Raw genomic sequence first — 24,964 nt, forward strand, 5'->3', positions numbered from 1 at the left:
TCTCCAACCCATATGTTATCCATGAGGTGGAGCCGTGGAGCTGACATGGATAACATTTCTCATCGTTACTGTCAAATTTGACAGAGAGATATCAAATGAATTTTTCTAGTGGGACCTCCATATTTGTTCATTTGACCTCTCATCTCTTTACACCTCCTAATTGCTTTTTTAAAAGTAAAATTTGTTAAGTAAATCTCTTTCAAATACCTTACTTAACCTTACTCATAAAAGGAAATGCTTTCAAGCATTAAGGATGAGTTATAATGCTCCCATAATTATTTATTTACCAAAAAAGAAACTTGACATTGTCAAAAAAAAAAATCTGAGATATTATTGAAAAAAGATAGTGTAGCTAATTAACAAAAATTTATTAGACGTTTTTTCAAGTCTAATATTTTATGCTTAATTATGGATTTCCAAAGCTTAGTTTTTATGGTTTATGGTTGCTGGAGTTGTAGATAGGTTGAAAAATTAATTTGTTCATTCTTGTTTTTTATATTTAGTTTTGTCTTATATGACGCTTCAAAAACTTATTTGGTCAGTTTGCATGATGACTCTATGGACCTTGTTTCATGATCTTGTTACATTGATGAGAAAGGCCTTTGTCTATTTTTCTCTCTCTTGCATCATACTTTTATTTTTCTATAATTCCTCAAGTAATTTTGAATGCATTTTCTCTTGATTTTTTTTCTTTGAAAGCTTTATAAACAAAGAAAATGAGAAGTATGAAATGAGAATTAAAATAGAAATGAATAATAAAAATACTATAAATGTGTTTCTATTATTGTAAATCTCGGCAGAAGGAAAGAATAATAAGAAAATTTTGTCGTCTATAACAGTTTTTTATATAAGGATACATATGTCATTTAATAATTAAAAGATCTAGTGAGTAAATTAAGAGGTCTCAATAGAAACTCTCGTATCAAATATATGATTTCTTATTTTATCGTTGATTATAATTGTTGGGTTCCACAAAATCTCTTTGTTTATGTTGAGAATATATACATCCCACATGGGAAAAATGGGACCTTGCCTATGAGTTTATAAGGGTTTGGGCTATTTCATCCATTGTCAATTGGTTTTGGATGTGAATCCCAGATTACTTTATCATGGTATCAGAGCGGGTTACCAACGTGTGCATGCCTAACGGCCACACGGGCTCCACGTCACCCAAAAGTTGTCCACGTGTATGGCTTGAAAATTTGCCACACGTGCGGGGGCGTGTTGAGAATATATACATCCCACATGGGAAAAATGGGACCTTGCCTATGAGTTTATAAGGGTTTGGGCTATTTCATCCATTGTCAATTGGTTTTGGATGTGAATCCCAGATTACTTTATCATGGTATCAGAGCGGGTTACCAACGTGTGCATGCCTAACGGCCACACGGGCTCCACGTCACCCAAAAGTTGTCCACGTGTATGGCTTGAAAATTTGCCACACATGCGGGGGCGTGTTGAGAATATATACATCCCACATGGGAAAAATGGGACCTTGCCTATGAGTTTATAAGGGTTTGAGCTACTCCATCCATTGCCAATTGGTTTTGGATGTGAACCCCAGATTACTTTATCAGTTTATCATATTTTATCTTACTTTTACACTTTTTTCAACAGAGTATCATTAATAAGATGTTAAAATGAGATTAATTTTGACTGATTGGATTGAGAAGAAATTTGACAAAATGACAATTGACCGCTTTTACATTTTAAGTTTAACCATTATAATGCAGATGCTTTATTAAGTCTTTTATACACGATCAAGCTAAAGAAAACGTAACTTTTTACACACATTATGAAATTTAAGTCAATTTACACTTTCATTAAGATATATACTAACTTAGAGAACTTGTGTCACACACACGACCAGTACCAGGGTTTTGGCGTTTGTAGGAGGCCAGTGCCGGACACACGCCCAATCCGACCTAGATTCCCGCCTGCTTCCTTGACCAATTTACTCATTAATACCCGGAATCTTACCCAAAACCGCTAAATATCGTCGGTGGCCAATGAAATCCTAGCCTTTAATTATCTCTCCATCGTCTTCCTTAGCTTTTTCTGGTGGGATCCACGGGCATACATATAATCAGACATGCATGTCTTTCCGGCCTGTGGTGCGCACACGCCATAGAAGCGACAGAACCTCCAGAACCCAATACGAATTTGGTTTTTTCCTCTTAATTATGTCAATGGACCCCTCGAAACAAACCAAAGGCATATACATCACTTTTCGCTTTAGTCTTTATCTGGAATCTGTAGAAAAATCACACCATCTTTTCTCTCTAATCTGAATCTGAAACGACTTTGATATTACATCTTTGCCCACCTCCTCCGTCCTATATAAACCCTACCGTTTTCCGACTAAGCTCATCATCTCGGATTTCTTAGAGACCAGAGAAATCACTATCATTCAGAGCATAGTTGAGAGAGTGACTTAGTATATTAGTATGGGGAGTGATCGTGAAAATGGTTATGGTGACTTGGAGAAGCAGATGCTGGTTCTTCACGAACACGAAGAGAAGCACTTCATGTCCAGTGAGATTGTCCGTGACGTCATTCTCGGCGTCTCCGACGGTCTCACTGTCCCTTTTGCCCTTGCCGCGGGGTTGTCCGGCGCTGACGTCAGCTCCTCCATCATCCTCATTGCCGGCATTGCTGAGGTTGCGGCCGGTGCCATCTCCATGGGACTTGGCGGGTATTAATTTTATTATCTTTCAGTACGTAAGATCGAGGATTACGTTAAATTTGTTGTTTTAGTGCTTGGTTAATTGTTTTGGGGTCGCCCCAGGTATCTTGCGGCGAAGAGCGAAGAAGATCATTACAAGAAAGAACTAAAGAGGGAGCAAGATGAAATCATCGCCGTCCCTGATATAGGTCTCAATTAATCATTCTGTTTGTCTAATAATTTTTCAGAAGAAACACTTTTGTATTATTTTTTTGATGGGAACCCTTTTATATTATTGATCACTTCCCAAAAGTACTTTTTCTTAATAGACAGAAAATTGTCGAAATAACAGCTCTGTTCATCAGTTCATCAATTCTCATTTCCAAATAAAAACAATTACTTTATACTTTCACGAGCCTGCAAACTTAGATATGTTCATGTGAAATTCGCTTTCAAACTGTGGCATTGCTCAATTTTATAGGACTGCGCATCTTCATGTTTATCTTGCTCTTAGACCATATTATGTAAGTCTTTTTTTTTTCTTTTTTAAAAAGAAGAAAACAAAAAAGAGAGAGCGGAGAATCCGAGATCTTTATCAACACTTTCTTTAAAAAGTGTCTTAAAACTAAACTAAAGGCTAAACTTTCTGCCGATTGGAAAATATGATGTCAAATTCTTAAGTATGTGTGTCTCTATTCTAAAAAAAAAAAAAAAGTATGTGTCTTTGATTTTATATATGTTTTATGGACCCAAAATGTTTACCATACGTAACTTAAAAGGTTGAAATAAAACGCAGAGGCTGCTGAGGTTGCAGAAATATTATCACAATATGGGGTTGAAGCACATGAATATGGGCCTGTGGTGAATGCTCTAAGAAGGAACCCTCAAGCCTGGCTCGATTTCATGATGAAGTAAGAAGCTGATGCCTTGTGTTGTGTTGACTGTTGAGGTACCTTTACGAGTCTAGCTATGACTAATATACTCCTTGTATAATTGAACCGACAGATTTGAACTAGGACTCGACAAGCCAGACCCAATGAGAGCACTGCAGAGTGCAATGACAATAGCCTTTTCATACGTCTGTGGTGGACTGGTGCCTCTCCTTCCCTACATGCTCATTCCAGTTGCCACCAAGGCGGTGCTTGCATCTGTGGTGGTCACCATAGTGGCATTGCTGATCTTCGGCTTTGCAAAGGGTCACTTCACCGGAACTCAACCTTTCAAGAGCGCTTTCCAAACCGCCTTGATTGGAGCCATCGCGTCCGCGGCTGCTTATTCCATTGCTAAACTCTTCCAATCCTACCACTAATCAATGACCCGTTTAACTATGTGTGTGCTTGTGTGGCTCCTAATTAATTAATTTGGTTTGTGGCATTTCCAATCAGACCATAATTAAGTAGCTAGCTAGTTGGTTTTTACTAGTACTGGTTGCATCCTTTGCTCGTTTGCTTCTACATCTTGGCTTTGGACAATATTGATCATCTGCAATTGGGTATTAGTTCCGTTATGTGTTCTTGTTATAATGAATATTGGGGGTTCCTCCACCAGCTAGTATGTTTTCTACATTTGCGAGCAGATTTAATTTTTATTAGAGGGAATTTCTATCAAAAGACATGCAATTTGGGATTTTGTTTTGATCTAGTTTGATCACAAGGTTAGTTAGAATCTGTTTGAGAGGTCTGGGAATTTGCTTGTGTAGTTAGCTTCTGGAGTTGAAGGCCTGTGTTTACATGTTTACTGCAAATCGTGTTTTGAGAAGGATGAATTGAACTTGGTTTCATATGGTCTTTCCGTGAGCGACGAGCTCCGGTCATAAGATAAAAGCCACCCAAAAATGATTTGGACACCCACATCATCTGGGCACCCAAATTTCCTCTTCTCCACTCTCCAAGCTCTGCGCACAACAAATGAGTTATTGGAATTATGGGTTTGATAAGATGGAGAGTTGGGTTTGGTGGGTGGGGGGGGGTGGGGGTGAGAGAGAGAGAGAGTGAGGAAATTAAAAAAAAAATTACTATATTACCCTTCAACAAATGAATAACATAAGTTTACCGATATTGTTGAGACTTGAGAGAGAGAGAGAGGAAATTGTAAAAATACTATATTACCCTTCAACAAATGAATAACATAAGGTTACCGATATTGTTGATAACATACATTATCCTTCAACAAATGAATAATTACATAAGTTTACCAATATTGTTGATAGCATACAGAAATATTATGTCAAGATTTAAAAGTCATGTACCGTTTTGATATTTCAGAAAGTAAATTCACCAAAATTTAGAATGGACACATTGTTGTGTACTATTGTTAAAATTTTTCCTTAATGAGATACTCTATTTAAGAATTTAGAAAAGTATTAAGATACAGTAAAATATAAACATGAAAAGCAATTTTCACATATTTTATTCAAAACTACATGCTTAAGCTCCGCCGATTTCTGGAGGAAAACCTAGGGTTGGAAAACAGAGGTTTTTTGCTGTGGCTTGTCCGACGGCATCCCTACATCGGTGGCAGCTTTTGGCGGGCGTTGCCAGACGGGGCGTTGGGTTGGTAGACTTATTTAGTTCTTCTGGTTTGAGAGAATTTCGACGACTGCAGCATCGAATGGTGATGATTTTCTTTCTCAAGCCTTTGGTTGGGTCATGGCAGAGGTGGATGATCCTAGTTATGGATCTGATAGGTATGAGCGGCTGGGATGGATTCTCTCTGAGGTGGAAGGGGATAGCAAGGTGAAGAGTCAAAGGTTGGTGGTGGTTAGTGGATCCAGGCCTATGGTGGCGGGGCAGATTGCTCCTTCTTTCATGGTTTTCGGTGTTCTTCTTTGTCAATGGTCCAGTTTTGGTCATAGATTTGGTCGGAGACTATGTAGAGAGTGAAAGTGGAAGGCCACACAGCGGGCTTGGGTGGCTACAATGGGGTTAGATTGTTCGGCTGGGCTTCAAGCGGTGGTGTGCTTGCAGTTGGGGTCCGATGTCGAGGAAATTGGAAGCGTGTTGCTGTGGCCGAATTCTCTTTTCTCTTAGGTTTTTAGTTTTTGGTTTTTGGTTAGGTATAATAAGTCCCTCCTTAATTGAGCGAGGGTTAGGTTGTTTTGGTTTTGTGGGTGTGCTATTGTTATGGTGTCATCTCTAGGGATTAGATGTTTTAAATTCGTTGCTTTCTTGTTGTCAATGTAATGGGGAGATGCCCCTACACACATACTGGCAGTTTTGGTATATGGTGTTGGAAGGGGATTGTCTCTTCTTTAGGTTGATTGGAATGATGTATTGAGACTCTTGGGGTATGTGGTTTGTTTGTAGCCTGTAGAAAATGGCAATTCATATGGTTGAGTTTGAGCCTCTATCGGCTCATGGTATCTTTAACCGCTGGTTCTACATTATGGGTATGAGTAGGTCATCTTCTCTAGGTGGAGTAGTTAGGATATTACGAAGTCATCCCTGTAATCTTTTGATTGATTAATGAAATTTCATCTCTTCTAGAAAAAAAAGGTAAAATATAAACATAAAGACTTTGTGGAACCCAGCCATTAAAATAAACAATAAAATAATAAAAAAATGTTATCAAACTTGACAGCAACAATAAGAAATGTTGCCCAGTACCATTTGGTCTAGTGGCATAGTCTTCCCTTTATAAGTGGGAGGTTGTGAGTTCGACTCACGAAATGTTATTTACCTGATAAAAAAAAAACAATAAGAAATATTATCATATTTTATTGTTAGAATATGAGATGATGAGATTTGAGATCTCTATCAAATTTGACAACAGTAATAAGAAATGTTGCTGAGATCATATAGTATTTCTGCATAACTTAAAATAGTCTTTTCGCATAAAAAAAGAAGAAGAAGAAATATTATCCATGTCATCCACCTCATGTATAACATATGGCTGTGTTGGAGAGAATGCAATGGTCAAAAAGTAATTTCAGCCTTCCATTTGTCAACACAATTATTAGAGATGCTCTTAGAAGTTAGGAGAAACATATTCTAATTTTTACATTAATATTAAATTCATTACAAAATTCAAAAATGAAAAATCAAACATGATTCTCGGTACTTATGAGATATTAAACGCGAAATTTAAGTCAATTTACACTTTCATTGACTAATTTATGGAAAACATGTTCTTTATCGGAAACCATTAAGATATATATACTATCCTAGAGAGCTTGTGTTGCACACACGACCAGTGCTATGGTTTTGGCGTTTGTAGGAGGCCAGTGCCAGACACACGCCTAATCCGACCTAGATTCCCGCCTGCTTCCTTGACCAATTTATTGACCCTTTCATTACCCGGCCGGAGTCTTCCCCCAAAACCGCTAAATATCTAGCCTTTAATTATTTGTTCGCTTTTTTTCTATTTCCTCTCATCGTCTTCCATAGCTTTTTCTGGTGGGATCCACAGCCATACCCTATAATCATATATATATTGCATGCCTTACCGGCCTGTGGTGCGCAGTTGCGCACACGCCAAAGAAGTGACAGAACCTCCCGAACCCAATACTAATTTGGTTTTTTCCTCTTAATTACATATGAATGGACCCCTCCAAACAAACCAAAGGCATATATTAGCCCGATACCGGAAATTATTCTATACATCGACGGTGGAAATGACTCAACATTTATAAGATGATCTCAACCTTGATATTTATAATTAATATTTTTATTAATAACCTAAAAGTTAATTTAATATAATGTAATCATCCATTCATATTGGTGCAAGTAAACATTGGTGCACTGAATCCTCCTGTCTTTATATGGAGATATCCCACCCTCTTTTCTCTCAAATCTGAATCTGAACCGACTTGGATATTACATCTTTGCCCACCTCCTCCGTCCTATATAAACCCTACCCTTTTTCCGACTAAGACTATATATTATTCAGAGTATAGTTGAGAGAGTGACTTGATTAGTATATTAATATGGGGAGTGATCATGACAATGGCTATGGTGACTTGGAGAAGCAGATGCTGGTTCTTCACGAACACGAAGAGAAGCACTTCATGTCCAGTGAGATTGTCCGTGACGTCATTCTCGGCGTCTCCGACGGTCTCACTGTCCCTTTTGCCCTCGCCGCGGGGTTGTCCGGCGCTGATGTCAGCTCCTCCATTATCCTCATTGCCGGCATTGCTGAGGTTGCTGCCGGTGCCATCTCCATGGGACTTGGCGGGTAATTATGTTTCACTGAAGAAACTTTTGGGGTGATTAATCTGTCATCTTAGAGCTTAAATATTAATCAATTATTTTGGTGTTAATATAGGTATCTTGCGGCGAAGAGTGAAGAAGATCATTACAAGAAAGAACTAAAGAGGGAGCAAGATGAAATCATCGCCGTCCCTGATATAGGTCTTCAATTAATCTTTCTTTTTGTCTAATAATTTTTCAGAAGAAACACTTTTGTTTAATTTTTTTAATGCGAACCCTTTTATATTATTGATCATTTCCCAGAAGTACTTTTCTTAATAGGCAGAAAATGGTCCAAATAACAGCTCTGTTTATGAGTTCATCAATTCTTATTTCCAAATAAAAACAATTACTTTATACTTTCACGAGCCTGCAAACTTAGATATGATCATGTGAAAGTCTCTTTCAAACTCTGCATTGCTAAATTTTATAGGACCGCGTCTTCATGTTTATCTTGCTCTTAGATCGTAGTATGTATGTTCTTTTTATATATTTTTTAATGAAGAAAACAGAAAAGAGAGAGTAGAGAAATCCAAGATCTTTATCAACACTTTTCGAAAAATGTGTCAACACTTTTTTGAAAAGGTGTCTTAAAACTAAACTAAAGGCTAAACCATATGCTGATCGGAAGTATAAGGCCAAATTTTTTATGTGTATCTCTATTCTAAAAAAGGTTAAAAAAAGAAATCAAAAAGTATGTGTGTCTTTGATTTTGTATATGTTTTATGGACCCAATTAAGATGTTCACCCTATGCAACTAAAAAAGTTGAAAAAAAACAAACGCAGAAGCTGCTGAGGTTGCAGAAATCTTGTCACAATATGGGGTTGAAGCATGTGAATATGGGCCTGTGGTGAATGCTCTAAGAAGGAACCCTCAAGCTTGGCTTGATTTCATGATGAAGTAAGAAGCTGATGGCTGGTGTAGTGTTGACATAATACTGTTGAGGTAATTACCTCTATGAGTCTATGACTAATATACTCCTTGTGTAATTGAATCGACAGATTTGAACTAGGACTCGACAAGCCAGACCCAATGAGAGCGCTGCAGAGTGCAATGACAATAGCCTTTTCATACGTCTGTGGTGGACTGGTGCCTCTCCTTCCCTACATGCTCATTCCAGTTGCTACAAAGGCGGTGCTTGCATCTGTGGTGGTCACCATAGTGGCATTGCTGATCTTCGGCTTTGCAAAGGGTCACTTCACCGGAACTCAACCTTTCAAGAGCGCTTTCCAAACCGCCTTCATTGGAGCCATCGCATCCGCCGCAGCTTATTCCATTGCGAAACTCTTCCAATCCTACCACTAATTAATCACCCGTTTAATTATGTGTGCGCTTTATTAGACCAAAATTAAGTAGCTAGCTAGTTGGTTTTTACTAGTACTGGTTTCATGCTTGCTCGTTTGCTTCTACACCTTGGCTTTCTACGATATCAATCTTCTGCAATTAAGTGTACTAGCAAGTTCTGTTATGGGTTCTTGTTATAATGAATATTGGGGGTTCCTCCACCACCTAGTATGTTTTCTACATCTGTAGATTTATTTTTATTAGAAGGACTATCAAATGGCCCAGAGAAGCCATATCACTTATTGATAATTAAGTGCCTTAATCAATTTTATATGATATGATTCGTGTCTATACAGAACACGAATTTGAACTACTGCAGCACACAGTGTCATAGTCTATGACTCATAAAATATATTTTATTCTTTATAATCAAAGTAAATAAACATATGCAATACTCATACAGTCATACTATTTGTTTTGGTCTTTGTAATATTAAGCATACCAGCAGTCTAGTGCTATTGCTTGAAGGAGGTAATGTCTCACTTAATTGAATCACAAAAGAAGAAGGAAAATGAATTTCATTCCTAAAATTTTGTCTTCACAAAAAAAAAATATATATATATATATATATATATATATTAACATACTAAAAAAGAAAGAGTGGTGAAATTTGCCCTCCAATTTTTACAAACCACACTCCTTAGCTATTGAAATTCCTAATTTACCCTTAACTTCTATATCATCTTCCTCATTTTTGGACCATCCCAATTCTTCCCCAATGTTCCGTTTCCTCTCTACCTTATGCCTCAGCTTCATCATCTCAATAGTCATGAGTGTTAAGACTGAAGACGAACAGATTGGTGACATTGAAGGCCAACAAAGATAGCAAAAGCCGAGCTAGTACTTGTCGATCTGCTATTGTGGAAGAGTTCCATGGATACAAATGTTGGGGAACAATCATATATAACAGAAATCTCAGTAAGGATTGTAAGATACAGATTAATTCTCAATAAATAAAAGTTATTCATAAACAACTATAAATATGTACGACTAGGATTGCCAGTGAGGTATCAATCCTAGTATACGAGTGCAGTAGTGTTTGAATCCTACTGTACGAGTGAAATCAAACTTACTGATATACTGATGAAACAAGTAATAAAGCAAAATAGAAAAGAAGATTACTTACTTGATTTTCTGATTGAGGCATGCAAAATGCACTGGACTAAAGACATATTTCACCCCTGCCCTTGTGCTTGCAGTTCGGTGGGCGTCCATCTTGTAGAATACAACAATCGATGATCCAAAATTAAAGCACAATAATTTTGGACTCTAGCAAACCATAAATTATATTTTGCACTCTCTTGGCACGCAGAAGACTTGTAGAAGAAATGAGAAAGAAATTTGCTACTCTTGATATATTTGATCTATGCTGAAGGAGATATGACTATAGGTTTACATGGAAACCCAAGTGAACCAACATGTCTGTTCACTCATCTCCTTGAGAGACAAACTAATTCCTACAACCACCTATTGGAAATAAAGACATGTACCCTTTCAATTTGAAAGGTCATGATGAATTATATTTTCATTCATATTTAATTAGAATTTAAGATATAATTTCCAACAATCATACCCAAATAAAGCTACTAATATTGCACAACAAATCCCCACCATTGTGAAATAAGATGGAAGCATCTTGCTTTGTAGATTACCGAGCTAATGCCTCAGAAGAGTCTTGAACATGATGGTGTCACCGAGGAAGATGACCTTGAGACTAGCGCCGAACGCCCTGGAGAAGCTGGGTAGATGAGCCAGCTTCAGGTAGGTGGAGAGTACCGATGACTTGGGACCGTCCGATTTGGATTTTAAGGGTCTCCTGTGAGAAAATCACTCTGAAGGCTAGAAAACCCACAACTGGTAGAAATCGAGACAACCATACCTCAAATTTGTCTATGAAGATTCCAATTCCCAAAATTTTTAGGGATTTAGCATAGCAATGCATTGGATTGGTGGTAACCAAAGTACTCCAAATCTGAAAGAATCAAAACTTGGGTGTTTTTTAGATAAGATTTTCTACGCAATTGTCATAGCTTGTGTGTTTTTAAATGTGAAAGAACAAAGATTGCCTCCTCAAGCTGCATATATATATGCTATTGTGGCTTATGTTTCTTGAAGGTGGATGAAAAGAGTACAGCATCAGACACCACGAAGAGATGGGGAGTAGTTCATTATAAGGGGTAGTTATGGAAATAAAAGTATTAAAATGAAAATGGGAGTGTAGTTTGCAAAAAAAGAGTGCAAATTTCACTCCCCAAAAGAAAACATGGAGCATGGATTGTAAAATGAGGAGTGTGAATTTCACTCCCCAAAAACAAATATATGCAGTTATGCACTATATGTTTCTAAGAAACCAATTTCTTAAATGGATCAAAGCTAAATACTAAACATGAGGCAACCGATCTAACTTATTTGTCTTTCTATAATATTGGGTCATTTTTTATGTCAACATACTTATTAGTTTACAATTTTTCTAAGTTCATTCAAGAAAACAGTCAAAACGCAACTCTCATTTTCGGTGGTGGGGAAAAACACAACTCAATCCCTTAAATCCAGTGCCGCTCAATGAATAAGGAAAGAAACAAAAATGCTTGTTTAATTTGAATATGCAATTGCTTAGTTTAAAGAATGTTTCTATTGGGGCCTCCAAATCTGCTCACTTGACCTCACTCTATTATCAATTATTAAATGACATATATAACCTACTATAAAATGACTATTGAGGATAATAATTATACCCAAAAAAATATTATATTTATTTTATGTAGACTTTCCAATTCAATAATATTATATTATATTCTTTATTATTTTCCTTATCTATTTTCATTTTCCAATTTCACTACTTACTCATTAAAGCTTTCATATATATTCAATAAGAATTAAAAATATGAGTAATATCATGTGACATAAAAATGTATGATATATATGTTAAACGCATATTGGTGAGGAAAAACAAAATAAATCCTATTATGATTTATGCCCTGAATCTAAGTCTATCCATTATATTTGCAACAACAAAAAAAGGAGCTAGCTAGCAATAAAAATAAATAAAAAAATATTTAAATAATTAATCATGAGGTACAAAAAGTAGAGAAAAAAATGATTTCTTCATATATTTTTTTTGCACGGCTAAAATAGAAAAAAATTATTTAAAAAAAACACAGAATAGTTCATGTTATTTTCTTATTGATTAGAAATTAATTCTTGAAACTCAATACCTTGTGTTTGGTTTATTTATTTATTGGTAAAGAGATTTATGCATGTTGTTTAATTAAGAAATGTATATGTAATTAAGATTTATAGAGTAATTAAATCATTGAAAAGACTAAGTTTTTATTATTTTAAAGATAATAATTTGTTTGCAAATTATATGAGTGAGGTTATTTGAGGAACTTTAGTGAGGTTTGGTGAGTAAATTTAGTATTTGAAAATTTAATAAGAGGTGCAAAAAACATATAGGTTAAGTGAGTAAATTTGGAGGTTCCAATAGCAAAACTCTAGTTCAAATTCATGATATTCACTCTTATCAATTATGGTATAAAATGAACTATTTTACATGTGAGTAAGAGTGAGTGACTATGATTCACAGAAACCACAACTTAGTTACTGACTTCCTTCAAATCCTAGGTGAATACATATATATGTATGCAATGTGGCCATATTATATATACAAATTTATTACAGAAATGGTAGCATGGTAGCGTTCTGTAACATTTTGTACATGCATTTCGCAAAGTCTGGTAAAAAAATGTTGTCATTTCCTATATTTAAGGAAACTCATATTCTTTCTAAAATTTCTGTACGAGCGCGATTTTTACTTTTTGATTTTAAATAGAGATGAGAAAACTAGATACAAGCCTAAAAAATAAAGCTTGTATTGGGAATCTACACCTAATTTACATCCCCCCCCCCCCCCAAAAAAAAAAAAAAAAAAACCACCCACCTACAAATTAATATAACATTCAATAAATAAATTAAATTAAAATGGTAATAGACCTAGCGTTCTACTAGGGTTGAGAAACCACCTCTGGCGGCGGCTTCTAGTATCTCCCTATTGCTTGTCAATGGTGGCCCTGGCGACCTCTAGGCTGCTTATTCTTTTTCTTCTTGCTTTGGGTAGCGATGGTTTTGTGATGGTGTCGGATTTTGGTGATACTTCTGCGGATGCGGGTAGTGCAACCACGGTCGACGACGATGATCGTGTGGTGTCCTCGGTGATAAACCGAGTTGTCTTTGGCAGAGATGGGGTCTCGATTGCTTGGATGGCAGCGTGGATGAAGGAGCCTGGAGATCTGATTGCTCCGTGTGCTTGGTTCTGGTCGTAGTCGTGGGCGATGCGACCAGATTGGGTGTGCCCAACTCTTGGGCGGATTTGACGGCGGGGGGCATTGCGGTGGGGGAGTTATCAAACTTGGACTCCGTTGATGTAGATGGTGCTAGTGGCTTGAATGCTGGTAGCAGTATGTGCAGCAGCAGCAGCAGCAGGGGCAGGTACGACGACGGGGGTGGCTATTCTAGTGTTGCCAGTGCCATTTGTGGCGGTGCTGATCCGGAGGTTCAGGTGTACGGCGGCTCAAAGGCTAGGGCTGAGTCGTTGGGCTCCAAACAAGTTGTTGGGCCTTTGGATTGTGGGCTGGACTCTCTTGTCTAGGGCCTGGGCTGGTCTACAATTGGAGGTGCAAGGTGGGGGCTCACCTTTTACTTCTATTATTGCTTAAATTTTGTTAGGTCGCAAATGTCATATTCTCTGAGGGTTCATTTTACTATTTGCTTCAGAGGATGTTTGATCTTTGTTTGAAATAAAGGTGCGTTATTTTCCTTAAAAGGTGGGTGTACTCGAGGTGGTCTGGGGCGCAGCTTGTTCTTGTTATAGAATAGGTGTTTAGGGTTCCCTATGGATCGATTCTTTCTGTCACCCCATAGGAGTGTTTCGTTTTTGTACTGCTTGCTGAATATATATAATGGACTGACTTTTTTTCATCAAAAAAATATTCAATAATTTTTTTTTTTCAAAATTTCCTTATATTACCTATATAATTTTATAATTTACATAAAATAATAAAGTAAAAATAATTAATTTCTATACATAGTCCCCTCATTTAATACAAAATTAAATTCAAATCAATCTGAATTGAAATTTTATTGAAATTCATTGAATATTTTGGTGTAAGATCAACTCCTTTTAATTAGATTTAATCCATATATATTATTTATTTGAGAACCAAAGTCTTTTCTAGAACCAATTGCAATTTGCAAAACAAACAAACCTAAAACTATGATCTGGATTAAGAAAAAATCTTTGTAATTGTCTACTTGATCGGCCCCTCCAAGAATCACTTTCTGGTTTCGCCACTGCAACCACTACAAGTACTCTAAAAACATAGACAGCTCCCTCACAAAATTCTTCATGGTTGAATTGATAGAGACAAAAAATAAAAATAAAAATAAAAAAATTGTTGAAAATACGAATTTAATTGTTCAAGGGTGTTTTGGTAAAATTAAGGATGTGTACTTAGCTTTTTAAATACTAGACTCCAAACACACCCTATGAGCGTGGATAATTACGTGGGAAGTTATTTCACAAATTGTGGAGAAAATTGCTGCATATATTTTATTTTTTATTTTTGATTTTTTTTTGTTAAATTTCTTTTGTTTTTATTTTATTTGCGAATTGACCATTTTGTTTATTTCAAATATTTCAGTTCAAATGTTTTTTAATATTTGAGGGATATTTTGGTAAAATTTTTCTGTTTTGGCTGACAAACTCTCTTATCTTAATAATAGTATAGATTTAAAAAAGTGAATTGGAGATTAAGTAGGAGAGATCCAAATATCAAATTTGGAGGGTACGAATATGTCTATAATTAAGATTTTTCTCATTTTTTTACTTGCTATTTTGCCTTTCTAATTAAATAGGATGTAACCTAAACAACAAAATCATCCTTAATTGTAGTAGGATGTTTACTATTTTTTTTATTTGAATTATGACCACAAATTTGAAATTTATTACAATCAATTTAATACTTGATTTTTCCCTTATTTAAAACGACTAATTGCTCTTTATTCCTTCCTTTTTTACGTGAGCTATATATATTTGTTTGTTTTTGTCAGAAAATATGTGTGGTTATCATTAGAGTATGTAATACTCCTTTTTCGACGTGGTTAATTAAACGTTAGATGAGAGTACTCTTTAGCCATTCATGGACTTGGTAGAATCTATTCTCTCAGAAAAATTAAAAAGGCCAGCGATGTTGAAACTCATGTTAATTAGCATAAACCCTGAAAGAAAGAAAGAAAAACACACACACACACACACAAATACCTATTGAGGAGGAATTAACTTACACTAAATCAGATATGCATACCTATTTAGATATTTATAATTTTGGTATGTACCTAACAGTTGGGTATTATAAATAACCTTTTATCTAGCACAAACCCTAAAAAATAAAACATAAATCACAAATATATATTGGGGAGGAATTAACCTATATTGAATCAAATATGCATACCTATTCAGATACCTATAATTTGTATAAATAACCTCCTATCTAGGTATTGATTCATACTGCTTCATTCAATGGTGTGATTATGTTATGGGAGATGTCTAAAAATTATGATTTTGTTAGGGAACTTTAATATATTTTAGTTTTCTTATTGATATAAATTAAATGAGAGATTTTCGTTAAAAAAAAAAAATTGTTTAATTGGATATGTCATATAAGGATATTTTTGAAAAAGAAATGAGTGAGATAAGTAAATTTAATATTGAAATTAAAATATAGGGTGTAATGAGCAAATAGGGTGAACAAAGAAAATAGTAAGATTGCGATAGCCGCACCATTTGCACAATATATACAATAAATTGGAAGATAGATGTTTCCCATTGAATCGATGAGTCATCCTCGATCACACCAATCTTCAGTTGATTCAATACTACACGTACTATATTTCTAATATCACCATCATCACCTTTTATTTATTTATAGATTTGCCTTCTTCTTCTTTTTTTGATGAAAAGAGATCAGCCCATTATATAGATTCAGTAAGTAGTACAAAAACGAAACACCCGTAAGGGGTCGACAGAAAGAATCGTTCCTTAGAGCACCCTAAAACCCTACTCTAACACAGAATAGGAACCCACCATACCCCTAGTACATCCACCTTTTAAGGAAGTTCACGCACTTTTATTCTAACAAAAACCTAGTACTCCGAAGCTTGAATAAAATGTCCTTCAGAGTTATTAGATTTTTGCGATCTCTTCTCTCAAAAAAAGAAAAAATAAAGCCCATCATCTTTTCGTGAGAAAAGATGCGAACCCAAACCTATCCTGAAAAATAGAGAACTAACAGTTATATGAAACCCATCAGGCCAGGCCCAAAATCAAGGAACCTTAGCACACCAGGCCCAAACCAAACTGAACACAGCCCCACCAAGATATCCAGTTCGTCCTAGGAGCACCAACCCTGTCGCGGCCAAAGGCCGGCCGCCGACTCCACTTGCACTGCCTCTATCGCCGTCAGAGATGCCACCGATAGCCATGCCACCTTTACCGCCACCAAAGCAAGAACGACCAACGACCCTGGCCAGAGGTTGCGTCGCTGAAGCCATCCACAAGCAGCGTTGCTCCGCTGGCATCACCGAATCCAATATCCCACTTCTACCAAAACTGGCTGTGCTGGACGAGGGAGTAATCATCCCAACACGATAGCTTCCAATCTCAGGCCAAACCAGCCCTAAATCAACCCCTGGATCTCCATCACATCCATCAACTGGTAAAGCCCCAGACGACGGCAGAATGCCAGACCAGTCGTCTTTGCTTCCAAACCAGCCACCACTGTAGGTCGAGACGACCTCTGCCCTCATTCCAAAGCACCTCCCATCCCAGATCCAGTCGGCCACACACCTATCATTACCATCACGTCCAACAGCAATAGCAATGAGAAAAAGGTCAAGCCTTCGTTTAGGTGATACCGACGAATAAGCACGCCGCCACCACCGCAATTTAGACTAGAGAGAGGAGAAAGGACCCCAGTCCCTGTCAAAGGAACAGAGCCACCACTAGTCGAAACCAGCCGCTGCGGAGAAACCTCTCTTGCGAGAGTCAGAGAAGAGAGCATTTTAGTTGATAAAAGAGTTTCATTTGTTTATAGATTTTCCTTCTTTTTTCCTTTTTAGATCTCATATGGAAAACAACTCACTCCTTTGGAAATTATTCTATGCACCAACGGTGCAAATGACCCAACACTTATAAGATGATCTCAACCCTTAATATTTATAATTAATATTTTTATTAATAATCTAATAGTGTATTTAATATAATCTAACCATCCGAAGCTCCAAAAAACTCTGAATTCCCTTGGTCTATGTTTTCAAAATTTCGCTCGTCCTGCGGCGCTCAGGATTGGGGAGATTTGCCTCGCCGCTAATGGGCCTCTGCCGGACGGGAGTTGTTATTGCTCGGGGATATCTAAAGAGAAGTTTTGAAACTCGGGGCTTTGGATGGGGGACGGTGGTGAGTTCCAGACGACATCGCTGGGTGGAGTTTGCGTCGTGCAAGGATGGCTTGCTTCGGCGGGGCTCTACAGATTTGGGTGGCGCGCGGGGTCTTGATGGGGAGCGATGTGGTTCTGAGGAGCTTTGCGGCAGTGAGGATCTAGAGGATTTGGCAGCAACTTTCGATTCTGGAGAGGTGTGCGGCGAAGTAAGCCATTGTGGTGGACAGTGGTGTGTCGTAGTCGGGCAGGCGCGGCTTGGTTGGAGCGTGGGTCATCGCGGCACGAATAGGGCGGACTGGTGGTGGCGAGCGGTGGTGCACAGGCAAACACATGTGGATGATGATGTTTTGGGCCTTGCTCCAAATCCTGACGGGCCTTGGTTTTTTGGGCTTTCTCCTTTGATACCCCATTGGGCCTTTAATTTGGACTTGGGCTTTGCCCTTGGCCCAACCTATGTTTTTAGTTTTATCTAAATTCAATAATTTCCTTATATTAGGAACCTTGATTTCTAGCACCTCCGGCGTAGTACCAAAGGAGGATCTCCGTTATCTCTACGTTTTGAATGTCTAATGAGTAGGTCTATTTCTATGTACCACTGTGGGTATTACCACTACCTTTTTGTTTATCTATGTCCTTAAATGACAGCGGAAGAATATGTAAGAACATTTTTAGCAGACTCTCTATTTTGACTCCTTAGCTATTTTGGAGAGCATGTTTAGTTTTTTATATATTTTAACAGCTGCACCAGACTCCTAAGTGGCTCTCCATTATAATTTTTAGCTATTTCACTCCTAAATATAGAGAGCGAGATGAGGCTCTCTATAATTTATAACATTCATTATGAGTTATTTTATGTAATTTTTAAATACATTTACACTATTTAACCTTCCTTTAAAAAATAATATGAATTCAAAACTACCTATAATAGAGAGCATTGATGCAGACGTATTTCTAAAGTGGTTAGCCAAAATAACTTTTTAGCTACTATGGCTAAAATTTGACTCAAAAATTGCTAGCATTACTAAAGATGCTCTAACGGCCTATTCTGACTTGTGATGAATATATAATCTAAACCATCCATTTATGTCTTTATGTCGATGCAAGTGCACGTCGGTGCACTGAATCCTTCCCGCTCATCCTCTTACTGTCTTACTTACAAAATATGGAATCTTTAAGTGCACCCATTTATACACAAAAGGACACTGCTATAAATCTAACGCTTCGAATCCGGTAAAACCCTATTTTGTTCCTTTCGCACACTACGCAGTTGAAAACCTAGAAGACTCCTACTACCTCACCAAAACAAAAACCCTGCTTTCGTTTTCGTTTTCATTTTTCTCCAATGGCTCATGATGAGGCAAGAAACTTGGACTCTGAGAAGCAAAGGCTTCTCAGTCAGCACAAAGAGAAGCACTTCACCGCCGGCGAGATCGTCCGTGACATCATCATCGGCGTATCTGACGGCCTCACCGTCCCCTTCGCTCTCGCTGCCGGTCTCTCCGGTGCAAATGCCACGTCCTCGATTGTCCTAACCGCTGGAGTGGCCGAAGTCGCCGCCGGCGCCATCTCCATGGGACTTGGCGGGTAACAATGAATTCTTCTTGCAACTCCTCCATTGTATCTTTTCTTCTTTTGTTTAAAAGATCAGGAGATATTAGTTCCTCGAAACTCATTAAAAGCACAAAACAATTGATGTACAGATATCTTGCGGCGAAAAGCGAAGCGGATCACTATGTGAGGGAGTTAAGGAGAGAACAAGAAGAAATAGTCAATGTTCCGGATACAGGTACTCTTGGGACCAATTACTCTCTTCATTTAGTTGTTTGATGATTAATTTTTGTTAGTGTTAATTATTTTGTGATCGTGTGCAGAAGCGGCAGAGGTAGCAGAGATTCTTGCAGAGTATGGAATAGAGCACCATGAATATACACCAGTTGTGAATGCCCTGAGGAAGAACCCACAAGCTTGGCTTGATTTCATGATGAAGTAAGTTAATTGCTTGTTGTTAACAATGTTTAGCTTTAGCTAGGTTGACCCAATAATTACGATCATAACATGTTTTAAGTCCTAAATGTATGGAAATTGAGATTACAAATGCATAGTTACGTGGAAAGAAACATACGAATTGGAGCAAGTGTTTCTGAATGTTCCGGGGAAAAGTGGGGGTCTCAATCAGGGCTAGTTGACAAGGGAAGTGACAAAGTCCACCATCACTAGCCTAATGCAATGATATAAAGCTAATTGCCTTTTAATTTGTGAAGAAAGTTGGTCTTGCTTTTGAAATGTGGACAAAATAAAACCACAGGAAGGGCATGTGGTCCTTGAGCCTGTGAATAGACATATGAAGCATTTCCTGGTTTCACACTTGCACTAGCAATAATACTTTTTTTTTATTTATTTTTTTTTTACCCTTTTCTAATTTCCCCTGATTTTCAGATTTGGTTTAATGTTGATCAGATGCCTGATGGTTATAGTGGACTCTATGGATATATATTCTGGCATGCTTGTTATGTTCATAGATTTAAAATATAGAGGGTTATTAGGCTTTTCCAAACTTATTGCTGGTGGATTTTAAGTTATCAATGATATTCTGGTTGTGGGTGGTTTTAAAAAATCATTTCTTGTTAATGTTTAGTCTACTGAGTAGTCTAGTCAGGTTCAATTTGAGAGTCTTGTACTTCTTTCTTCTCTAAGCTAGTCAGTTTTATGCTAAAGCATATAGAACACTGGTGCTGCCTCATAGACTCGTAGGCTCAATGGTTGCATTGCATGGGTAACATATGGAAACTTCAAATGCAGGTTTGAACTGGGACTGGAAAAGCCAGATCCAAGGAGAGCACTGCACAGTGCACTGACGATTGCAATTTCTTACATTCTGGGTGGAGTGGTACCTTTGATTCCCTACATGTTCATTCCAAGGGCCAGAGAAGCACTGGCTGGGTCTGTAGTGTTAACTTTGGCGGCATTGCTAATATTTGGGTATGCCAAGGGCTACTTCACCGGTAGTAAACCCTTCAAGAGTGCCTTTCAGACTGCCCTCATCGGAGCCATTGCATCCGCTGCCGCCTTTGGCATGGCGAAGGCGATCCATCCATGAAACACTCCTGAGTCCTGAATGACTGTCAAACAGTAACTAGTCTGGCTCCAACTCGTTAAGGGTGTACTTTACCTATGTATGTTTATCATCTTGTGTGGATAAGTTTCAATAATCCTACCAGTATTTGCTTAAAATTTACAGATGATAAAAGTTGTTATGTCCTACAAAAATTGAATAAGAATCTCTCTAAATTCAAAATCGGAATAATGAAAATACAACATCGTACGTACAAAGTTTAGATTCAAAGAAAGATTATTCATATATCGAATAACTGAGCTCAATTCATTTCCTATATACTTCTCAAATCTCAACTCATGGTTTGAATTTAGCAAAAGAACAAAGTAAGAAACTTACGCTCTGAGTAGCCATTTTATACAAGGCCTCAGACGGTGCACAATCTCATATCTACATCAATCGTTAATAGGAACATCATTTGGCGTCCCCATGAAGTTACAATGCAAACAGTAGTTGAAAAAGTATACCAAGTGAGATTAGGAAAAAGGAAGCTCACTACATTTGGCACAGACAACATATATTCTGCTTCTAGTAACATTTGAATTTACATATAGAAACACCAAAACTTTAAACATGTTGGTCTCCCCAAAGATTGTAACCATCAAAATCTGTGAATAAACAAATGAAAAAGAGTTAAGTAGGATGCAGAACACAACAAATTAACTCCATGTAGTCCAAGCAGATAGTCAGAAGATTATAATATAGGTTCTGAAACAATGACTTACATTTGTTACTTGTGTAAGAAAGATGTACATTTATCCCATTATAAGCTATCACAAGAACCGATATAAAATCCTGTTACTTTCCCAACTGTGTTTCTTGTTTCTTGTTGGGCTCGGAAGCCATGAGACCCAGATGTTCACCAATGAATTCCAAATTCCGAGAGTTCTCCATATTAGATCCATGAACTGATTTGTTCATTTGTTCTATTAAAGAATCAAAATTTTTGGATTCGTCCAACTCAGCTGCTGTTGATTCAACCTCCATTCTAGAATCCTCGGGCTCTTTTCTTTCTTCCTTTGCACCTTCAGTATTTTCTAACAAATAACTAGTTAAAAGAAGCTTCTCCCATGCATTATCATCAACATCAGCATCTGGCAGGATAAATGGCGCATGATTTTCCCGAGGGCTCAACTTATCATCCATTAGCATTTTCACTAAATCAGAATTCACAAAAAAATCTTTCATCCCATCAGGGTAAGAATCAAACTCTGGTTGTTTTCCTGAGCCTGAACTCTGTGTGAGTATAGGCTTTGGTGCTGCGTCCATAGGCGATCGGTACCTTACTATTGCACCATCAGAATTCATGAAAGAATCTCCCACTCCATCGGGATAGGAATCAAATTCTGGTTGTTTCTCTGAGACAAAATTCGGTGTGAATACAGGATCTGGCGCTTCATCTACAGGTTGGTACCTTACTATTACACCATCAGAATTCACAAAAGAATCTATTTCTGGTTGAATCTCCGAACCCGAATGTGGTGTGAAGACAGGCTCTGGTGCTTCATCCATAAGAGGTTGGTACCTTACTATGGCACCATCAGCAGCCATTGGTCTACCATCATCTACTTCTTCTAGCATATTTCCAGCTTCAGCGAAGCGCCAGCTATGTTCTTTTGACTGAACCAGCTGAACTAAAAACCCAGGATTTTGCATTGCCATCACCAGAAATGAGAGCATCTGTTGCTGATCCTTCTCCATTCCATGAAGGCGATCTCTGAGGAGGAGCAAGTTATTTTCTGATATTTCCTGGTGCTGCCTAAGCTTCACCAACTCTTGCTTTAGAGAGATCTTATCAATCTTCAGGTTCTCAACTTCCCTCCACAGACCACTTTCAATGTCTTCAGAAGGTTCATCAGGATCGTCTCTCTGATTGTCTTTCTGCTGCAATGTTTTACTCTGATCAGTGCCCTGCGGATATTTCCTTCTGAAAATATTCTTCAACAAATGCTTTTGACCTCGAATAAATCCTTCATTTGCAAATACATAATGATCCGGATCTATTTTTCTAAAGCCCTGAAACATTGAGAATCATTAGTACTTGACTATGTGTCTGCAGTCGATGTAGATACAATTTATCAAAGAAAATGAAAAATAATTTTGTCGCAGTTTAGTCTACAAGCATATGTATACAAACACGTTAGTTAAATGTCAATAGCATATCATCACAATTCAGTCGAAATAGCATTCCAAACAGAGATTAAAAAGCTATTGTTCCTTCAGTAGATGCACCCAGGACTTCTATGAATCCATGCTTCCAGACTCCAAACTATTTCAAACAAATCACACAATTTCTTTTTTATACTCTTCACGCAAGATAAAACGTTTAACCATACCATCCATCGCTGATGCTACGGCGAGATTGAATAGTCCCTCGGCCAAACTATCTTGACCACATTCAACGCAATAAGAGCTTTAGATGAACTTAAACAATACCAGATTACGTTAACCTCTGCATTGTTAAACTGCGTTATAAGAGCATTAGTCCAAAACAATAATCAGCAAGCTATTCATGCTATTCGACAATGCATAATCAGAAGGGCCTACTCTACTTCTCAAGCCAATTTCATATATCTTTTCTGAGTGCTTATATTCAATAGTAGATTGGTTCTGTATCTCTATCCAAAACTCTACCCATCAAAGCATTAATGGCATGCATAACAATGTAACCAAGAAAACCAAGTTTTCAAGCAAGATTACAAACCCTCAATACAAACATCATGACAAACCAATTCCACTCAACACATAATCAAAGCAAAATCCCAATCTCAATCCACAAAGAAAAGCAATGCAAAACCCGAAAAACTACTCACGTAGATATTGAGCTGCCTCATGAAGCTAGAAAAGTTGCTGTGCTTGAAATTCTTGGGGAGCATCAAAACCGAGAACTGGGTCACGTCCCTAATCACAAAGCTGTCATTGCTCTCACTCCACGAGATTATAGAGTCCGTTTCTTCGTCGTCGACCATCTCGTAACATTTTCTCAGAAACGGAGGCACCGATCCCTCGGCGGAGCCGGACCCATCTCCGGTCTTCTCCTTCTCCTTCGATTTTCTCACCATGGCCGTAGGATTGTGGGGGTTTTGAGGAGGACCCAAGAAGTTGAAATTGGGGTTTTGGGAAGACCCAGAAGGGAAAGAGAGGAGTAGAATTGAATAGGATCGGAGGGATAATATGTACTTTTGCCGTGTTGACGGGGGTTCAAGGGACAGAGGGAAGAAACTTCTCTGATATTTTTGCCCCCATTTGTCTTGGTCAAGAGATATTTCTAACCCCGGTCCACAAGTCCCGCCCAGCCCAATTTGGGATATATTGCACCGGGATATGAAAGTGGCGTTTCATGACGTGAACTCATACGAATTGATACGACAAATGTCGTATCTTGATCTTTAATTTAAATGATGATTTGTTGGAAATTGATAGATTAAAGATGATGGTATGCTTGAAATTGGTTGAATTTGAGCTTTCGAGCATTTTTTTTTGAATATTAACTCTATGAGCTCATGGGTTGTGCAAAGAGCTTGAACGATTGTTCGTTAATATAAGTCTCTCATAAAAAAGTAAAAATTAAAAAAGCATAATTACTGACAGCACTTCTAATAAATAAAATTAACGAAAAAACACTTTTATCGTGGAATAGTGCGGCGAGAACAGCTGATGAAAGCAATTTGAAGTGCATCTTCATTGAAGAAGATGTTAAATTCAAATGCCAAATTTGAATTTTGTCAATTTATGTGGCACATGATGTTTTTGGCTGATCTCAACTCCAACATGTATGTCTTAAATAATAATAATAATAATAATAATAATAAATAAATAAATAAAACACACACACAATAAAAACCAAAACCAAAACCAAATTCCCATTTTTTTTCTCATCATTCCTCCATTATTCAAGTCTTTATCTCCATCAAAACTCAGCAAATTAAATCTCATATCTTTGTTAAAAATATATTAAAAAAAAAAAAATCTCATATCCCCAATCTTCATTGAGCTCACCTGATCAATCACCTCACTCACTGATTTGATCCCAGACTTTCTGACACAACCTTAGTCTTCGATCTTCAACGAGACCTCACTTAATTATACATCTCCAACACATCCTCACTATGATCCCTGGCCCCAAAGTTCATGACCTCGATCTCATTCTAATCTCCGACC

General features: G+C 37.5%; 4 protein-coding genes across 5 annotated transcripts; 3 read left to right on the plus strand and 1 right to left on the minus strand.

The window, feature by feature from the left end:
• Positions 1-1,879: 1,879 nt before the first annotated feature.
• LOC112197531 (vacuolar iron transporter 1) lies at positions 1,880-4,330 on the plus strand. Its single transcript, XM_024338256.2, has 4 exons — positions 1,880-2,695; positions 2,789-2,874; positions 3,462-3,576; positions 3,671-4,330. Exons 1-4 carry the CDS (start codon positions 2,448-2,450, stop codon positions 3,972-3,974), a joined length of 753 nt encoding a protein of 250 aa, XP_024194024.1. The 5' UTR covers positions 1,880-2,447; the 3' UTR covers positions 3,975-4,330.
• Positions 4,331-7,493: 3,163 nt separating this feature from the next.
• Positions 7,494-9,378, plus strand: LOC112199955 (vacuolar iron transporter 1). The gene is made up of 4 exons (XM_024340950.2): positions 7,494-7,837; positions 7,928-8,013; positions 8,638-8,752; positions 8,854-9,378. The coding sequence occupies exons 1-4, from the start codon at positions 7,590-7,592 to the stop codon at positions 9,155-9,157; spliced, it is 753 nt and encodes a 250-aa protein (XP_024196718.1). The 5' UTR covers positions 7,494-7,589; the 3' UTR covers positions 9,158-9,378.
• A 9,542-nt stretch (positions 9,379-18,920) lies between these two features.
• Positions 18,921-20,988, plus strand: LOC112197499 (vacuolar iron transporter 1). The gene is made up of 4 exons (XM_024338213.2): positions 18,921-19,275; positions 19,392-19,477; positions 19,563-19,677; positions 20,491-20,988. Exons 1-4 carry the CDS (start codon positions 19,034-19,036, stop codon positions 20,786-20,788), a joined length of 741 nt encoding a protein of 246 aa, XP_024193981.1. The 5' UTR covers positions 18,921-19,033; the 3' UTR covers positions 20,789-20,988.
• A 94-nt stretch (positions 20,989-21,082) lies between these two features.
• LOC112197498 (heat stress transcription factor A-1) lies at positions 21,083-24,081 on the minus strand. Of its 2 annotated transcripts, XR_002935680.2 has the most exons (3): positions 23,617-24,081; positions 21,529-22,819; positions 21,083-21,411 (listed from the first exon to the last, which is right to left on the minus strand). XR_002935680.2 is itself a non-coding variant. In XM_024338212.2 (2 exons), the coding sequence occupies exons 1-2, from the start codon at positions 23,863-23,865 to the stop codon at positions 21,602-21,604; spliced, it is 1,467 nt and encodes a 488-aa protein (XP_024193980.1). In that variant the 5' UTR covers positions 23,866-24,081; the 3' UTR covers positions 21,477-21,601. The 2 variants fall into 2 exon arrangements, 1 of the variants encoding a protein (XP_024193980.1); XM_024338212.2 differs by lacking the exon at positions 21,083-21,411 and having other exon boundaries at positions 21,477-22,819.
• Between the last annotated feature and the right edge of the window lie 883 nt (positions 24,082-24,964).

The sequence above is a fragment of the Rosa chinensis genome, chromosome 4 (genome assembly GCF_002994745.2).
Source record: "Rosa chinensis cultivar Old Blush chromosome 4, RchiOBHm-V2, whole genome shotgun sequence".
NCBI classification, from domain to species: domain Eukaryota; kingdom Viridiplantae; phylum Streptophyta; class Magnoliopsida; order Rosales; family Rosaceae; genus Rosa; species Rosa chinensis.